The sequence below is a fragment of the Tetrapisispora phaffii genome, chromosome 8 (assembly GCF_000236905.1).
Source record: "Tetrapisispora phaffii CBS 4417 chromosome 8, complete genome".
NCBI lineage: Eukaryota > Fungi > Ascomycota > Saccharomycetes > Saccharomycetales > Saccharomycetaceae > Tetrapisispora > Tetrapisispora phaffii.
Genome location: NC_016527.1, coordinates 202,688 through 217,278, shown reverse-complemented (window position 1 = coordinate 217,278; position 14,591 = coordinate 202,688). Strand labels below are relative to the sequence as shown.

Genomic DNA, 14,591 nt, shown 5'->3' with positions numbered 1-14,591 from the left:
CATTTAATATTATTAAGCTCAAAATTAAAACACTTGTTAATACATTTAAATGCTAATCTACTTCAACATTAGCATTATTTAACAAAACAAAAAAAATTAATTTATTTATTTTAACTATTCTCAAAATATAGAATTTTATTAATTGTAACATATAGGACTACATTTCAACGTCATCGATCTCATAGGGTCTTTGCATTCCGGCTATTAAAAACATATCAGCATTAAGAAGTAAATTTTGATTAGTTTCCTCATTATCTTCCTCTAACAAAAAATCGACAGGATCTCCACCATATTCTTTGATTTGGACTAGAAAATCTCTTAGGATACCTTTAAATCTTATATGTTCGTTAACATTTTTTATTAATGCACTTAAGAAAAGTTCAATTTGCTTTTGCGACAATTGAGGGAAATTGTTCGTAAACAAATTTCGCAAGAAATTGTGAACGTATTCTTGATTACTTATAATGGTCAAATTATCGTCCGAAAGTGAAACTTTAATCAAATTATTTTCTACCAATTTAAATAACTTCATCAATAAAATGCAATGTTTAGAAAAACTTGATTTATGTTCTAAATTGGTTATTACGTAAAATACTTCACTCAAAATAGTACAATAATATGTTCTATAAAAATAGGACTTAAACTGTTCGTTTCCTTCCATATTCTCAAAATTATGCAATAGTTCAATCGTTATCTGTAAACCTTCAAGTTCAACTTCTAAAATTTTATGCTTAAAAGACCAGAATATGGAATTCATAAATAAATTAAATTCAAAGGCTGGCAATTCTGCAAAAATACTAAATGCAACTGCAGTCACAGAGTGTAGAAATTTATAAAACTCGATACGGTATTCTGGGTATTCGACCAGTTCCTTATTGATCATATCCAATGTAGTCTCAAAAATATTTCGGAATATAATCAAAGATATCTTTGGATTTTCATGACCTATTCTCTTCACTATACCAGCCATACAGCTGAGAACTTCGTAATCTCGAGCATTGGGTGTACTGTCGATATAATTTCTTAATACTAAAGGTAACAATGGATCAATGAGGTCTTCAACGACATCATTTAAATTTGTTGCTTCTGAAACATAAGATAGGACCAACTTCAAAATCTCCTTCTTAATTGTCCTTAATCCACGTAGAAATGGTGTTTTGATAACACTATCGCCGTTAGTTGATATTTTTTCTGAAATAATGGCGGTTATTGAATCGTATATTTTTAATAAATATGGATAAATATGAATGAGTTGTGTGCAAAAAGAAGTGTGAAGTTCTGAGCAAACTACAGTGTTTATTCTGATAATATTAGCTACTATCTTGATCTTTTCCATATCCCAAAATTCATTGGTATTCAATCCATGTTTTTTTGTAATTAGAGACCAAGTGGTATTCGGTAGTTCCAGCAAATTGGATAATAGCTGTCGTCTAGTTGCTTGCTTACCTTGGACTGCAACAATAATACCACATGCATGGTAAAATATTAAAACTTGTTGGGGCTCTAAGTCACAAGTAATATTAATAATGTCAGAAATAATAGTTTCAATCAAAGGGTCTGACTGATATGGTTGAGTTGTGAGGAAAGAACCTTTACACTTTTGGGATATTTTAATAAAAGTATCGCAGGCCATATCACGAACACCACTATTTTTGTCATGCATAAATTCGAATAGTTTATCTATAATTGTTTTTAAAAAACTCCAATGTGATTTTAAAAAACGTGGATATTGACCAACTACATACATAATGTTAGATGACACAATTCGTTTGTTATCTCCCCCTTCTATTTTATCATGTAACTCAAGTAAATATTTTATTATAGAAATAATAAAATCACGTTCTTCGTCTATTACCATTGTACCTGATATTGATCCTATAGCCCAACATAAAGTATTTAAAGTTTGACGAGACCATTCTGATTGATCAACTTGTTTTAGTAATTTATCTAACATTATCTTCTCGGTATCCCTTACATCTAGATGAGTTAAATACACTAAAGTACTTCTTTCTGTATTGTATGTTTGAATTATATCAGAGTCCTTCATGTATTCTCTTATTATCACACCCTCATCATTCTCGACTATAAAAACTTCTTCTGGCCTTGCCATTTTTTCAACGATCAGAACTCTTAACTGAGAACAGATGTCATCATATCTATGTTTCGTTAAAGGGAAGTTTTTATAAAAAGATGGGTTAACCGCTCCACTACTGGCTGCAGTAGCTAAATCAAAGATAGGTAACCTCTGGATCTCGTGGTATAAATCTGCTACAAAATTGTGCCAATAATCCAATACAATTTTAAAGTTTTCCTTTTCGTTAATGTATGATAATTTCATCAAACAAATGTGTAACGCAATCATTAAATCATCGAAAGATCTGTTTTCATCACAAAACTCTCTATAGTTTTGTAGGAAAGTTGTAAGATAAATTGTAAAATTTCGAAAAAACCTTTGATCAGAAATATTAAATTCATTATATATTACACTAAGGTCACAATCCGGTTGTATTAAATTGGAGGCTGTGATATTCATTACATTTTCTATTGACTTTATTATCTTCTCCAAATATGTTTTGTTTCCATTCAAATTTAACATTGATACTTCTGTCAAAAATTTCAATGCTACTAATCTAGTTTCAGGTTCTGGGAAATATTGAAGACTCAGAAGATCCAAAATATTAGAGTCAAAAATGTAATTAATTGGAAAACAATTAATATAGCACAATAAAGTGTTTAATGAAGAATTTATTAGACGAGAAGAATCAGTGTTCGCTAATATGTCATGACAAAATTCATAAATTAGTGGAAACTCAGAAGTCATGGACACTTTTAGTTTTATAACTTTAGCTTGAGTAAGCTTTTCGGAGGAATATTCAAAGATCTCTTCTGCAAGAACTTTCAATATTTCAAGGTTGTTTTGACAAATATTTTCAGAGTATTTCGAACTGTCAATTAACTCAGGTAAAAAATTTGACCATCTTGCAGGCCAATCTTTTTTTATTATTTGAACCAGAACAAGATTTGCTTTGTTAATAAGTTCTCTATTGGAATTGAACAGAGAATCATCATTACAAACTGACAATATCATCCCAACAATAAAAGTTCTAATGTTTATTTTCTGATCGTTTGGTAACATATTCCATCTGGAAACAATTAAATTGTCTAATATCGATAGTGCTATGAACTTTGATTGGATATTTTCAGAATACTGTAATATCTGATCAGTTCTTTGCCATGAGTTGTTATCAGCTTGAAACTTGGTTAAAATGGTCTGCGCATCGTTTTGTTCTTTGCCATGCCCCTTATAAAATGCTTCAACAACCCTATCAAATAACTGAATGTCAAAGTCCTTATTGGAATCTAAAATTGACTCCATCAAATAATGCTAAATTTCGTTAATATTTTATTAGAACAAAGAAGTCTATTTATTTGTCTGAGTGTTCTCGTCAAAGATCTTTTCATATAAGTTTCTTCTTTTTACTGAGTGATTTAGAATCATAAAATCAACTGATTTTATACTCTCGGATTCTATTTTTCTTTAATAACTGAAGGCTGTTGGATTTATACCATTAATTCTCTGAGCTTGTAATTCATGTCTGTTAATATTTGTCAAATACTTAAACATGTAGTTAGTGAATGATTTATAAATGATATAAATCATTATTACTGCCTTTAGTAATAAATTAAAAAAATCATGAACTTTTTCTTAATCTTTATTTCACAACGCATCTGGGGAAACTTTCCCCAGAAAAATTAAGATACACTTTAAAACGACACTTATTGTAAGAACTAAAATAATGACAGAAGGTGCAATCTTTAAGATATAGATGATTTTATTATTATTTACAATTTTATTTATTGATGACTACGTAAGAAATGTTGTTGTTTGTAATGCATATGCTGTTTAAATTTCCATCTTTGAACGATTGTTTTTAATATATTTTTGGCATTGTCTTCTTTTATTTTTTTTCCACTTCAGCTAGTATTGATAAATATTGAACATAATTTTTTATAGATAAGCACTTATTTGGATCATATGTCGTAAATAGTGGAATTATATTAATTAAATCTTTGAATTTTAATGTGTTATCGTAGCTGCATTTTATTTTAATATAATAGATAAACTCATTATATCTTCTTTTAGTTTTTATTATGTTTTTACAATCAATACCATTTAGTAAGTCCTTGGTTTTCTTATAATGAAACTTGACATTGTATGGATCAGAATCCACTAAAGTCATGCATTCATTAACTATTCTCTTGATACTTAGGTGATCATCCCAAATTTTGAAAGACAAGGATCCATCAAACGAATGCATTAATGCAGGAAGTAACATAAAGCTGATTGTACCACAACCAGCTTTATCAAACTTAGCCCAACCTCTTTGAAATTTCCTTATATCAGATAATTGAATACCTGTTCTTAAGGTATCCCTACTATAGGTATAGTTAAAGTTGTTAACTATTAATGACGTGTACATATTCAAAAAAATGTACATGGATAAAATGTTCCATGATATTAAAATTAAATAAGCATAGACGACCGAACCACAATCTGAAGTACCATCCACATATGAACAGTAGGGTGGTTCTAATTTCATATCATCCATGATGTAATTCCACCCTTCTCCAAAACTCATTCTAAATAAAAGAATCATAGCCTTTGGGATAGTTCTAAAATTAACATTATATGTTGTATTCGCCCCAAATTTTGTGTAACCAAAGAATTGGTGTAATGCAATAGAATATGATAATAGTAGTATAAACCAACAATATGTTAACGAAAGAATTTGACTAAAACTTGCTAGCGCAATTTCACAAATTTGAAGTAGAATATCGATTCTTGGTATTAATAATAGGTAAATGTTCGAATAGCAGAATCTGCTAAAGGATTTCGTAATATATTGCTGGTTGTTGATATTTAAATCAATAGCTGATAATATCCACGATGTATAAATAATGGTAAACTTGCACCCTTTCCATTTGTTCTTGAAGTATTTTTTAAAACCGAAACTATATATGAACAATAATTGATCAATGAGTAATGTTAAAGAAGTAAGAAAAAACCCCACAACTAAACTATTTGCATTTGTGAGAAAATCTTCATAATATTGTGCTGTTAGTAAAACTATATGAATAAGCATGACTGAATCCATGAATATATTGTAGGGCATGGATTTCTTTTCAATAGTCAGCATGTAAAAAAACTGTCGTCTTTTATTCTTTTTGTTTATATCAGGTTCATATAATGGCGAAGTCCTTGTCAGTAGCTTCCTAGTTCCGGACCAACTTTTTTGATCTACACTCTCATAATCTATACCAGTAGTTCTTGAAAGATTGTTGAGAATGAGTGAAATGAATAGCGTAACAATAAAGATAGTACTGATCATATTATATGGTAAAAGAAAAAGTGCATTAACTGGCGTAGCAAATTTATAAGGAACAGTACCTTTTCCAGAAGAATTCATAAGATTGGTTAATAAATCAGTCCAACCTTCTAGTGAAATAATTTCAAATAAAGACCTTAAGCTATCAGCAATTGAATTAAAGTTAAGATATGGTTCTGCATACACACGAGGTGCAACAATATCAAATTTAAAAACCTTTGATTTGTATTCATTGATACAATTTGTCATATCCACTGACAGATCAGTACATGTATTTAGTTTTCCTCTAAAAAGGTTCAATCCCCATACAGAGAAAGGGTAGAGGAAACAAAATGAAATAAATGCTGCTTTGCAAATGACTTTCAAACCATCAAATAATACAATAGAAAATATTTCTCGTGCATGGCTGCTAATACTTATATATCTTATTATACGCAGAATTGTAAACGTTTTGAAAGCACTAGCGATCCCTGCATCACCATAAAAGATAGTAATAACATCTGATACAATATATACAAAGATGACAAAATCGAATTTGTTCCAATTATTGTTCATATATGCATTAGGACCAAAAATAAACCCATCTGCAACAGTTCTAATCAAAAATTCGAAACTAAAACATATTGCTACAGCTATATAGATAATATTTTGCCATGTAAACTTTTCTGAAAAAGAAGGATCTGAACTGATAACAGGAGAAATAACATTTAGGATTACCAATGATATCGACGCTATGAATACAATAACAGAAAATGTGTCTCTACATAAAGTTATTGCAATATTGGGTTTCTTATTAAAAGAATCCGCAAATGTTTTATTTGATTGTAAATTCCATCTGATACCTGAACTTGAAGGGACCAACCACTGGCATACCTTTCTTATAAAATTTTTTGGGCCAAATAGGAAATAAGAATTATCATAATTTGGGTAACGGCTCATAAAATTTTTAATTTCACTGAAATTATAATTGTTTCTTGAATCATATGATAAAATGTCACTGACGTTAAAATTTAGATAATCAAAATTATTCTTCAGGCGTGGGCCTTTATAATAATCATACAAAATCAAGAAAAACTGATTAGATAAAACTTTACTCTTTAAAGTTTGCCATATGTTGGTGAAAATTGAATCTTGATTTACCTTGTTCGCATCCTCAGCTTGATCTGTGTTTTCATTAAGGTATATTTGACTTGATATTAAACTAATGGCTTCTCCAGTAAAAATAAGATTTTGAAACTCATTCTGTTCTTCTTTATCTTGCTTGAATACTTTTTGTTTTAGCTTTTCTAATAAACTTACGTTTCTTAAGGCTTGCAGTTGATTTGGAAGCTCTGTATGCAAAAAATGTTTTAATTGCAATTGGCGTTTCTCTGATTCCCTGCTTGCTAGGCCACTTGAAATAATTGCAACTGCTGTATTTATAATAATAATATGAATTATTACAAAAAAAACAATGAAAAATATAGCAGTCAGAAATGCATGGAAGGAGGTTGGAGAATTACCTTGGAATTCATATAATACTTCAGTCCAATTTTCCGTCGATGATACAGTTAGTAATGAAACAAATGAATTTCTCAACGTGTAACTTCCAAACTGAATATCATCTGAAACAGAATCAGGAATAATTCCAAGGAACAAATATGATGCTGTGATTGAAAGTAAGAATGTTGCACCGTAGTAAAGCTTTGAAAGATTAAATATATCATTTAAATATGGTAACATATCTTTCCAAATACTTCCAAACAAAAATTGTATAGTTACCACTCTGTAAAATCTTAAAACGTTGAAAAAAAGAAGCCAATTGTATACTTGTCCAATATTATGATAAAGATGGACAGTCGATGATATTGTTGTGATTAAGGCAATTATCAAATCAATTACATAATCAATTTTTGATAAAAAAATCCAAATATTAGGTGAATATATTATAAGTCGATATAAACTTTCGAACAATAAAATGTAATTAAAAGAAAGTTCATATTTTAAAACATATTCTAGATATGATTCAGTGGATGATTCATCCACTGTTGATCTTATCGATAGATTGAAAACTATCAATAAAATAAATATCCTTTCAACTTTCTTATAAAAGTATTCGCATCTTAATGACCAATTCGGTAATCTACCTTTTATTTTTTTATTTTCAATATACTTCTTGAGTCTAGTAATAGTTTGTGTAGAGAATATCCTTTTTTTAATACTTTTATTAACACCAACATGCCTTTTTTTCCATTCAAATAATTCAAAAGATGAGACCAATTGTGCGATTAAAATATTTAGTAGCCATACATTTAGAATTAAGATTGAAGCCATAAAAAAGATTGCAATTGCCAAAGTATCCGAGCCAATTAAATCGTACATGAGATCAGTAAAAGTGTTAGCACTAAAAATAACAAAAATTAACTCCATTGAGTTGGCAATATTATCAAAACTGATTTTATTATTATATGGGTTAGTATCAGAAATGCATTTTGAGTTTTGCGGACAAATGAAACCTTTTGCTACGCCACTCAAAATTCCATTACTATACTCAAAACTTTCCGTGGTGCCATTCAATAGATTCATATAACCTCCACAAAAACATGAGTCGTTCTTATAAATATCATTACTATCGTCTGGGTTTGTCCATACACAAGTTCTTCTAAGAGATCCTGAGAAAAATGAAGTTCCTAGTATTGAAAAATATACCCAAAAATATATCCAAATAAACAATATTTTAGTTAGTTGTGGAAAGATTGTTATTAGTCTCCCTAAAATTGCATATATACCATTGTCTAAAGAGAGAAGTAGTAAAATTCGAATAGTAGCTAACGATCTGAAAAATGCAATTGCGCCAATATTCTTGCTGCCTGAGAAAAACAAACCTAACCAGAACGCTGTTGTTGAAATAAGTTGTAATATTCCTCTTGGGTATCGTAAAAATGCCCTCTTGATGCTAAGTGACTGTTCAAGATTGTCATTCTGTTTGGAAATATATATCGGTTTGTCTGCAAAGTTCATTATCTTCATCCATCTAAATTTATCAGATTGTATTCTATATCTTTGTTTAATGCTATTGAATAGCGATATTATGCCAAGTTGTCGAAGTAAAGTAACGTATTGAATATTATTTTCCATGCATAATTCAGAATCATTCCAAAATCCATATGTGATTACTGCAGTGAAGTCATTGAACGTAAAAACTACGTACATGAGTCCTACAAACCAATCGATTCCACTCTTTTTGCTATACAAAAAATGAAAGTCAGATGGATTGGTTACTCTAACTGCTAAAAACACCATTAGAACAAATGTCAGAGTAGTAATGAAATTCCGATATTTAGAATTATTATGTAATCTAAATAGAAACCGTCTTATTCTGCTACCAGGAGCGAATAAGAATAATGAATTACCATATAATGATTTGGTAGTGTATTTGGAATCAGTTTCAGAAACTACCTCTCTTATTTCTTCAAATAATTCATCTTTTAATCCATGGTCCCTTTGGAAGGGATTATGGGAATCAGAAAACTCTTTGTATTCCCGACTGTTATCCACGCTAAATCCAGATAGTTTTTTATTGTATTCTATTGAGCTAGCTGAATCATTTGGGAGCCAAGAAAATCGATTAACATTTTTACTTAATGCAATTTTTGCAGTTTTCATTAGCTCACTAAATTTTTCATTATATTCTGAAGAAGAACCTGCTCTTCTTCTTCCATTCTCTTGAAAAGAAACACCAAATTCTGAAGTATCTACTTCGGCTATGGTGTATCCTGATGCATAAATATCAATGGAATTCGAATTAGAGTCATCATCAATTTTGTATTGATCGTTAGAGGGAGAAGAATGTATTGGTCTTCTCCAGTCTGACCTCCCTTCTATTACGGTAGCGTCATCGTTGCTTTCTAAAAATATGCTGGGTATATGGCTTCTATCACCATTATTTAACCTCTTAGACTTGTTGTCCATCTCCACTAACAGATCGTATCAGTTATATTATGTTCTCAAATGCAAAAATTTCTGGATAAATTCTATTAACCATACTCTCACTAGAAAAAATTACTTGTGTGATAAATGGTAATATATTGGTATAGTTTTCCATTTAATTCCACCTCTCCTTTAAATCACATATTGATATTATATCACATATAATGAGAACTTTTTTATGTACATTTCTGATGTAGTTGTAGTTGAACCTTAATGAGCTTGATTTAATTTCAGTTACATGCGCCCCGGTTGACACGAAGTCATCTATAAGCGGCGGATTTCATTTATAATACTTTGCCTCGCAATATTATAAATAAGCCACTTTTTAAATATATAATGAACTGTAGAGCATTCAGTAATGATCTCTGAATCAGCTTTTTAATACAACGAGACAGTATATTGACTTTGTTGAGGAATCTAAAAAGAGTGCCTAAAAAAATATAAAATTGTGAATATCTTTTGCCAATCAAACTGATTTAATCATTTGTAACTGTTTATAGTTATATCTAAGTTACAGTTTATATATTTATTTACATGGGATAACATACGTGAAACCTACAACATGATCAAGCTCAGAGTATACATACTATTAAAGCCACTGAGGTTGCATTTCGTATTTCTCTAACACTCATTTCTTCTTTTTCTTGTCAGAAGGTGCCTTTGCCTTAGCAGGGGTACCTTTACCACGACGTTTCCTCAATTCGACCATCGAGAGTCTATATTCTTCATCAGGATCTGTAAACTTCATATCAGGATATAATGTTTTCATATGCTTAAACTTTAATACGTCTGGATTCCCATAATACTGTTTGATCGAAGGACCCTTCAGTCTTTTTGACAGTATTTTATTGCCTGTTCTGACATTAGTCGGATTATACACTTGATCAAATATCTTTGCAGACAATTCAGCTACCTTTTGTAGTTTTCCTCTAGAGACTGACATGAACGGTGCTGGTATACGTGTGTTTATATGTATTTGCACGATAGTAGCTTTACAACTTCGTTAGTAACAATTCCTCACAAACAGATCTCGTTGTAACAATACGTCAAGTGTATGCAAACTGTCATTTAATACAGAAGTAGTACTACTCAAATTTAATTATTGTATTCTTACATGTAATTTATATAATATATGTTCAATTTCAGTATCGGAAAGTGCTCCGCTTTATAATTAGAAGAAACATTTATAGTATCCCTATGCGTAAAATACAGGTTTGAATTATAAAGATCGACTGTACAAGAATGGAGCCAATTGATGCATAAATCATGTGGATAAACAACCTCTATTCGTTTGCAAAAAAAAAGAGTTGAAAATGTATATTAGTGTCTAGTAAATTTACTTAACGATTGATATTTATATATAGATAAAAAAAGTTCGAAGAACAATCAAATGAATGACTTTTCTTCAGTGGATTACCAGTTAGCATTTTCAGTGGTTTCTTCAGCCCATTCAGAAGCTTCGGCTTGATCTTCAGCAACTTCTTCAGCGACATCGGCTTCCTCACCTTCAGCGACAGCAGAGGCTTCTTCAGTAGCTTGTTGTTCAACTTCTTCTGGATTTCTGTAGAAGTATAAATCCGGCATGATGGTCCATGGTTGAGTTCTGTCAACCAAAGCACCTCTTAATCTCAAGACTTCTCTGGCTAGTAAGTACCAGATCAAACCGATGGAGTGCTTACCTCTGTTGTTACATGGGATAGCAACATCGACGAATTCGGATGGAGAGTCCAAATCAGTCAAGGCGATAACTGGGATGTTAACGTAAGACGATTCCTTGATGGCTTGGAAGTCCGATCTTGGGTCGGTGACAATGACCAATCTTGGTTCCTTGAAAGATCTGGTGATGTAGTTGGTGAAGGAACCGGGAGTGAATCTACCAGCAATTGGAGTAGCACCGGTGTGCGCGGCGTACTTCAAAACGGCTCTTTGACCGTAAGTTCTTGAAGAGATAGCGACAACGTCTTCTGGGTTTGGGATAGCAGCAATGATTCTTGCAGCCAACACAATCTTCTCCCAAGTCTTGCCGACGTTGATAACATTAACACCGTCTGGTCTGGTGTTGAAGACGTATGGTTCTTGGTGAACCTGAACGTTTCTCGCACCTAGGTGGACGTTAGCGGCCAATAGCAATTGGGCATCTTCTGGAGTTAAATCGAATGTGGCTGGTAAAGACATGGTTATTATTATTCGTATAATATATCGACTTTACGTTTCTCTTGGGGGACTGGGGTAAGGGGAGAGTATAGCGAGTACGGCAAGCATCCCCAACACCTCCTTATATATACACATCTAGATATATAGACCAGCAGTCGACCAGAAGCAGACAGAATAGTAATTGATAGAAACCAATGAGCTGAATAATTTTTTTTCCAGTTACTCTCACCCTGTCTGTAACTTGCATGTCGTAAATTTCAGTCTGTTCGTGGGAAACCGAAGGCAGTGACCTGAGAACACGGCAAAATGACCACTTCACTGCGGCTGTTTCTCACCAAAAAACACAACGTTTTCGCAAAGCCTCCAAATTTCGAAAAAGTTGCGTCTGTCATCGCACACGACAACAGAAAGGACCGTCGTGCGGGTAACAGAACGTTCCAATGCACCGGGCCATGGCATGCTGCTGTGACAGCGGTGCGTCCGACGTGGGAGACAGTCGGGTCATGTGACTTTTTAGGTGCATTCAATCATTTTACACCCAAAACCGTCAATGCGAGACAGTTTCTTGCCAAGACACTCCACCATGCCCTGCCTCGTAAAAGCGTCCATAATAGCACAACAGCACGATGCATGCGTTAAATTGTGGAACTTAACTCATCGATTTTTATCTTTTAAAGGGTTATTGCCCTGGTGGTGCAGGTAAGGTAGCTTTCATCGATATAAAATACTGAGATGTTTTAAATATATATATATACGTGTGTGTGTGTGTGTGTGTCGTATGTCTGTGTATGTGTGTTTGATATATGTATATTTATGTAGGTGCATGTATGCATGTATTTCGCTCGGCATCAGACATGACAACACTGAGTCCAAATGTTCAATAGACACTGGGACTTCAATTGGAATAATGTTTATTCTTCTCTCTACAATGCTCAAGACTGTCTTAAAATACGGTGTGCTGCAAGAACCACTTTTCTGGTGTCTCTCACGTTTGTTTGTATCCTCTTGCCGTTATTTCACAGTTTGGCATTGACAAAAAAATTCTATAAGTTGAATCACAATTTTAACCATCATTTTGTGTATCAGCATCTGAATTGGTTGCATGATTTGACGCTTTATCACAATAAATCAGTTCACATCACGCTGTTCTGGTCATGTTTTGTCGGGTTTGCGACTTTCTATAATACAAACGGTGAGCTGAACCACATTGCAAAAAGATCAGGTAGAATTTCAATTGCATTGTTGCCTGCGATATTAATACTCACGTTAAGACCCTCTCCATTGCCGAATCTACTATATTTATCTCTGTTGCCGTACCATAAATGGATCTCGAGAATTTTAATCGTCGAGTCATTCTTGCATTGTGGTTTGTATGTGTGGTGGTTTGCTTCCTGCAATACGATGTCAAAATTGTGGAAATTCACTAATATTTGTGGTATTCTCGCCTTCATTGCATTCTTCGTGATTGGAATCACTTCAGTTAATAAATTCAGACGAATGAATTTCAAATTGTTTTATTGCATCCATTATGTCTGCACTTGGACGTCGATCGTACTGCTATACCTGCATTCAAAACCAAGCATATTGTACTACTTTTGCTTTTGCGTCGTTATACTGCTCTACCAAGTTTATTACCGTCTATCACACACAAAGAAAACAAAAATAACAATCACATGCATCTCGCCAACCATTTCATTGTTGGAGTTCCCAAAAGAATATCTATCAAATAAACCAATTCTACCAGCTACTCACGTAAGGCTGAACCTGGTTAGAAGAAACCCTTTTGCAAATTTAGTCAATAATTTCATTATCCCTTTTCAACATCCATTCACCATTGCATCCCTACCAAACGATGATGCAGTTCAACTGATTGTACGGAACGGTAGGACTTTACCATTAGAGACAAATAGTTCCTACTACATAACAGGATGTTTCGAACCAATGATTGATTTCATATCAAAAAGAAGGGAAAATAATTTGTGGGCTACCATCATAAACTATTTCGATAATAACTCGAATACCGGAAATAACGACACTTATTTAACGTATAGTAGTAATATTCAAGATGCAAACACGTTAAACATTATGTCACAAGCGTTGCCATCCTTGCCTTTCCAAGTGAACTCCTTACCGTTGCTAAGCTCACCTTTGCGGTATAAGATAAACGCTACAAGAGTGTTCATGGTAGTTGGGGGCACTGCTATTTCATTTGCATTGCCTGTATTAAGAATCTTGAATTTCAATGGTGTTCACACAAGGTTGATTTGGGTTACAAGAGATTATCAAGATTTACAAGTATTAAACCATTTCAAAAATAATTTCGAAGGTTTGGAGGTTTACGTGAGTGGGAAAAACTCCATTGACTATGTAGAAGAGTACAATAGATTGCAAGAAAATAAGAAAGCTCCAAATACAGAAACTATGGCTAATGGTAATTTAGTGGAAACGGAAAGTGAGAATGATCCACTGTTATCGGGAAATGTTAAAACAACGTTTGGTGCAATAGCTGATAAAGATGATGAAATTGATTTTACAGAAACATTCTCACGTAAAAAATCAATTAAAGATTTAAAGAAACTGGCTAAAAGGAAAAAGGCAAATGAAAATGTCTTCAGAGAACAGACAGTCATCGAGCCACCAAATAGTACATATGCTACTGATGAAGATTTTGATTCAAGTAACCATTCGTATTCAAATGTGTCCCCTAATAAGGATACTGAAGCAAATACAGTTGCTTCTTCGAACGTCACAAGATCTATCTTGAGAAAAATTAGAATCCCAGCTGGTATTAAGGTTTCCTTTGGGAGACCAGTGTTGAATAATTCTCATTACAATTGGTGTTTAGAGAAGGAGTGCATTGGTCCATCAGAGCACAATCTTTGCTGTCATCCAAATAGTGAAAACAGTTCACACGTTGATGATTTGGCAAATGTTTGGGTCGTAGCGGCTGGTCCAAATAGTTTAATTGAAAATACAAATAGATGGGCAACTGACGGTGGTTTACATTTCTATGCCGAAGCCTTTGCTGTTTAACCAAAGAATTTATTTTATTTTCTTGATGTGTTTAACTTCATGTAGGAT

The 14,591-nt window shown here is 32.7% G+C and overlaps 5 protein-coding genes across 5 annotated transcripts; 1 reads left to right on the top strand and 4 right to left on the bottom strand.

The window, feature by feature from the left end:
• Nucleotides 1-157: 157 nt before the first annotated feature.
• Nucleotides 158-3,376, bottom strand: TPHA0H01010 (uncharacterized protein; the record flags this gene model as incomplete). Its single annotated transcript, XM_003686695.1, has 1 exon — nt 158-3,376. The coding sequence occupies one exon, from the start codon at nt 3,374-3,376 to the stop codon at nt 158-160; it is 3,219 nt and encodes a 1,072-aa protein (XP_003686743.1).
• Nucleotides 3,377-3,959: 583 nt separating this feature from the next.
• TPHA0H01000 (uncharacterized protein) lies at nt 3,960-9,338 on the bottom strand (the record flags this gene model as incomplete). Its single annotated transcript, XM_003686694.1, has 1 exon — nt 3,960-9,338. One exon carries the CDS (start codon nt 9,336-9,338, stop codon nt 3,960-3,962), a length of 5,379 nt encoding a protein of 1,792 aa, XP_003686742.1.
• A 646-nt stretch (nt 9,339-9,984) lies between these two features.
• Nucleotides 9,985-10,299, bottom strand: RSM27 (mitochondrial 37S ribosomal protein mS33; the record flags this gene model as incomplete). Its single annotated transcript, XM_003686693.1, has 1 exon — nt 9,985-10,299. One exon carries the CDS (start codon nt 10,297-10,299, stop codon nt 9,985-9,987), a length of 315 nt encoding a protein of 104 aa, XP_003686741.1.
• Nucleotides 10,300-10,769: 470 nt separating this feature from the next.
• Nucleotides 10,770-11,531, bottom strand: TPHA0H00980 (40S ribosomal protein uS2; the record flags this gene model as incomplete). The annotated part of the gene is made up of 1 exon (XM_003686692.1): nt 10,770-11,531. One exon carries the CDS (start codon nt 11,529-11,531, stop codon nt 10,770-10,772), a length of 762 nt encoding a protein of 253 aa, XP_003686740.1.
• An 852-nt stretch (nt 11,532-12,383) lies between these two features.
• On the top strand, nt 12,384-14,543 carry FRE8 (putative ferric-chelate reductase; the record flags this gene model as incomplete). Its single annotated transcript, XM_003686691.1, has 1 exon — nt 12,384-14,543. The coding sequence occupies one exon, from the start codon at nt 12,384-12,386 to the stop codon at nt 14,541-14,543; it is 2,160 nt and encodes a 719-aa protein (XP_003686739.1).
• Between the last annotated feature and the right edge of the window lie 48 nt (nt 14,544-14,591).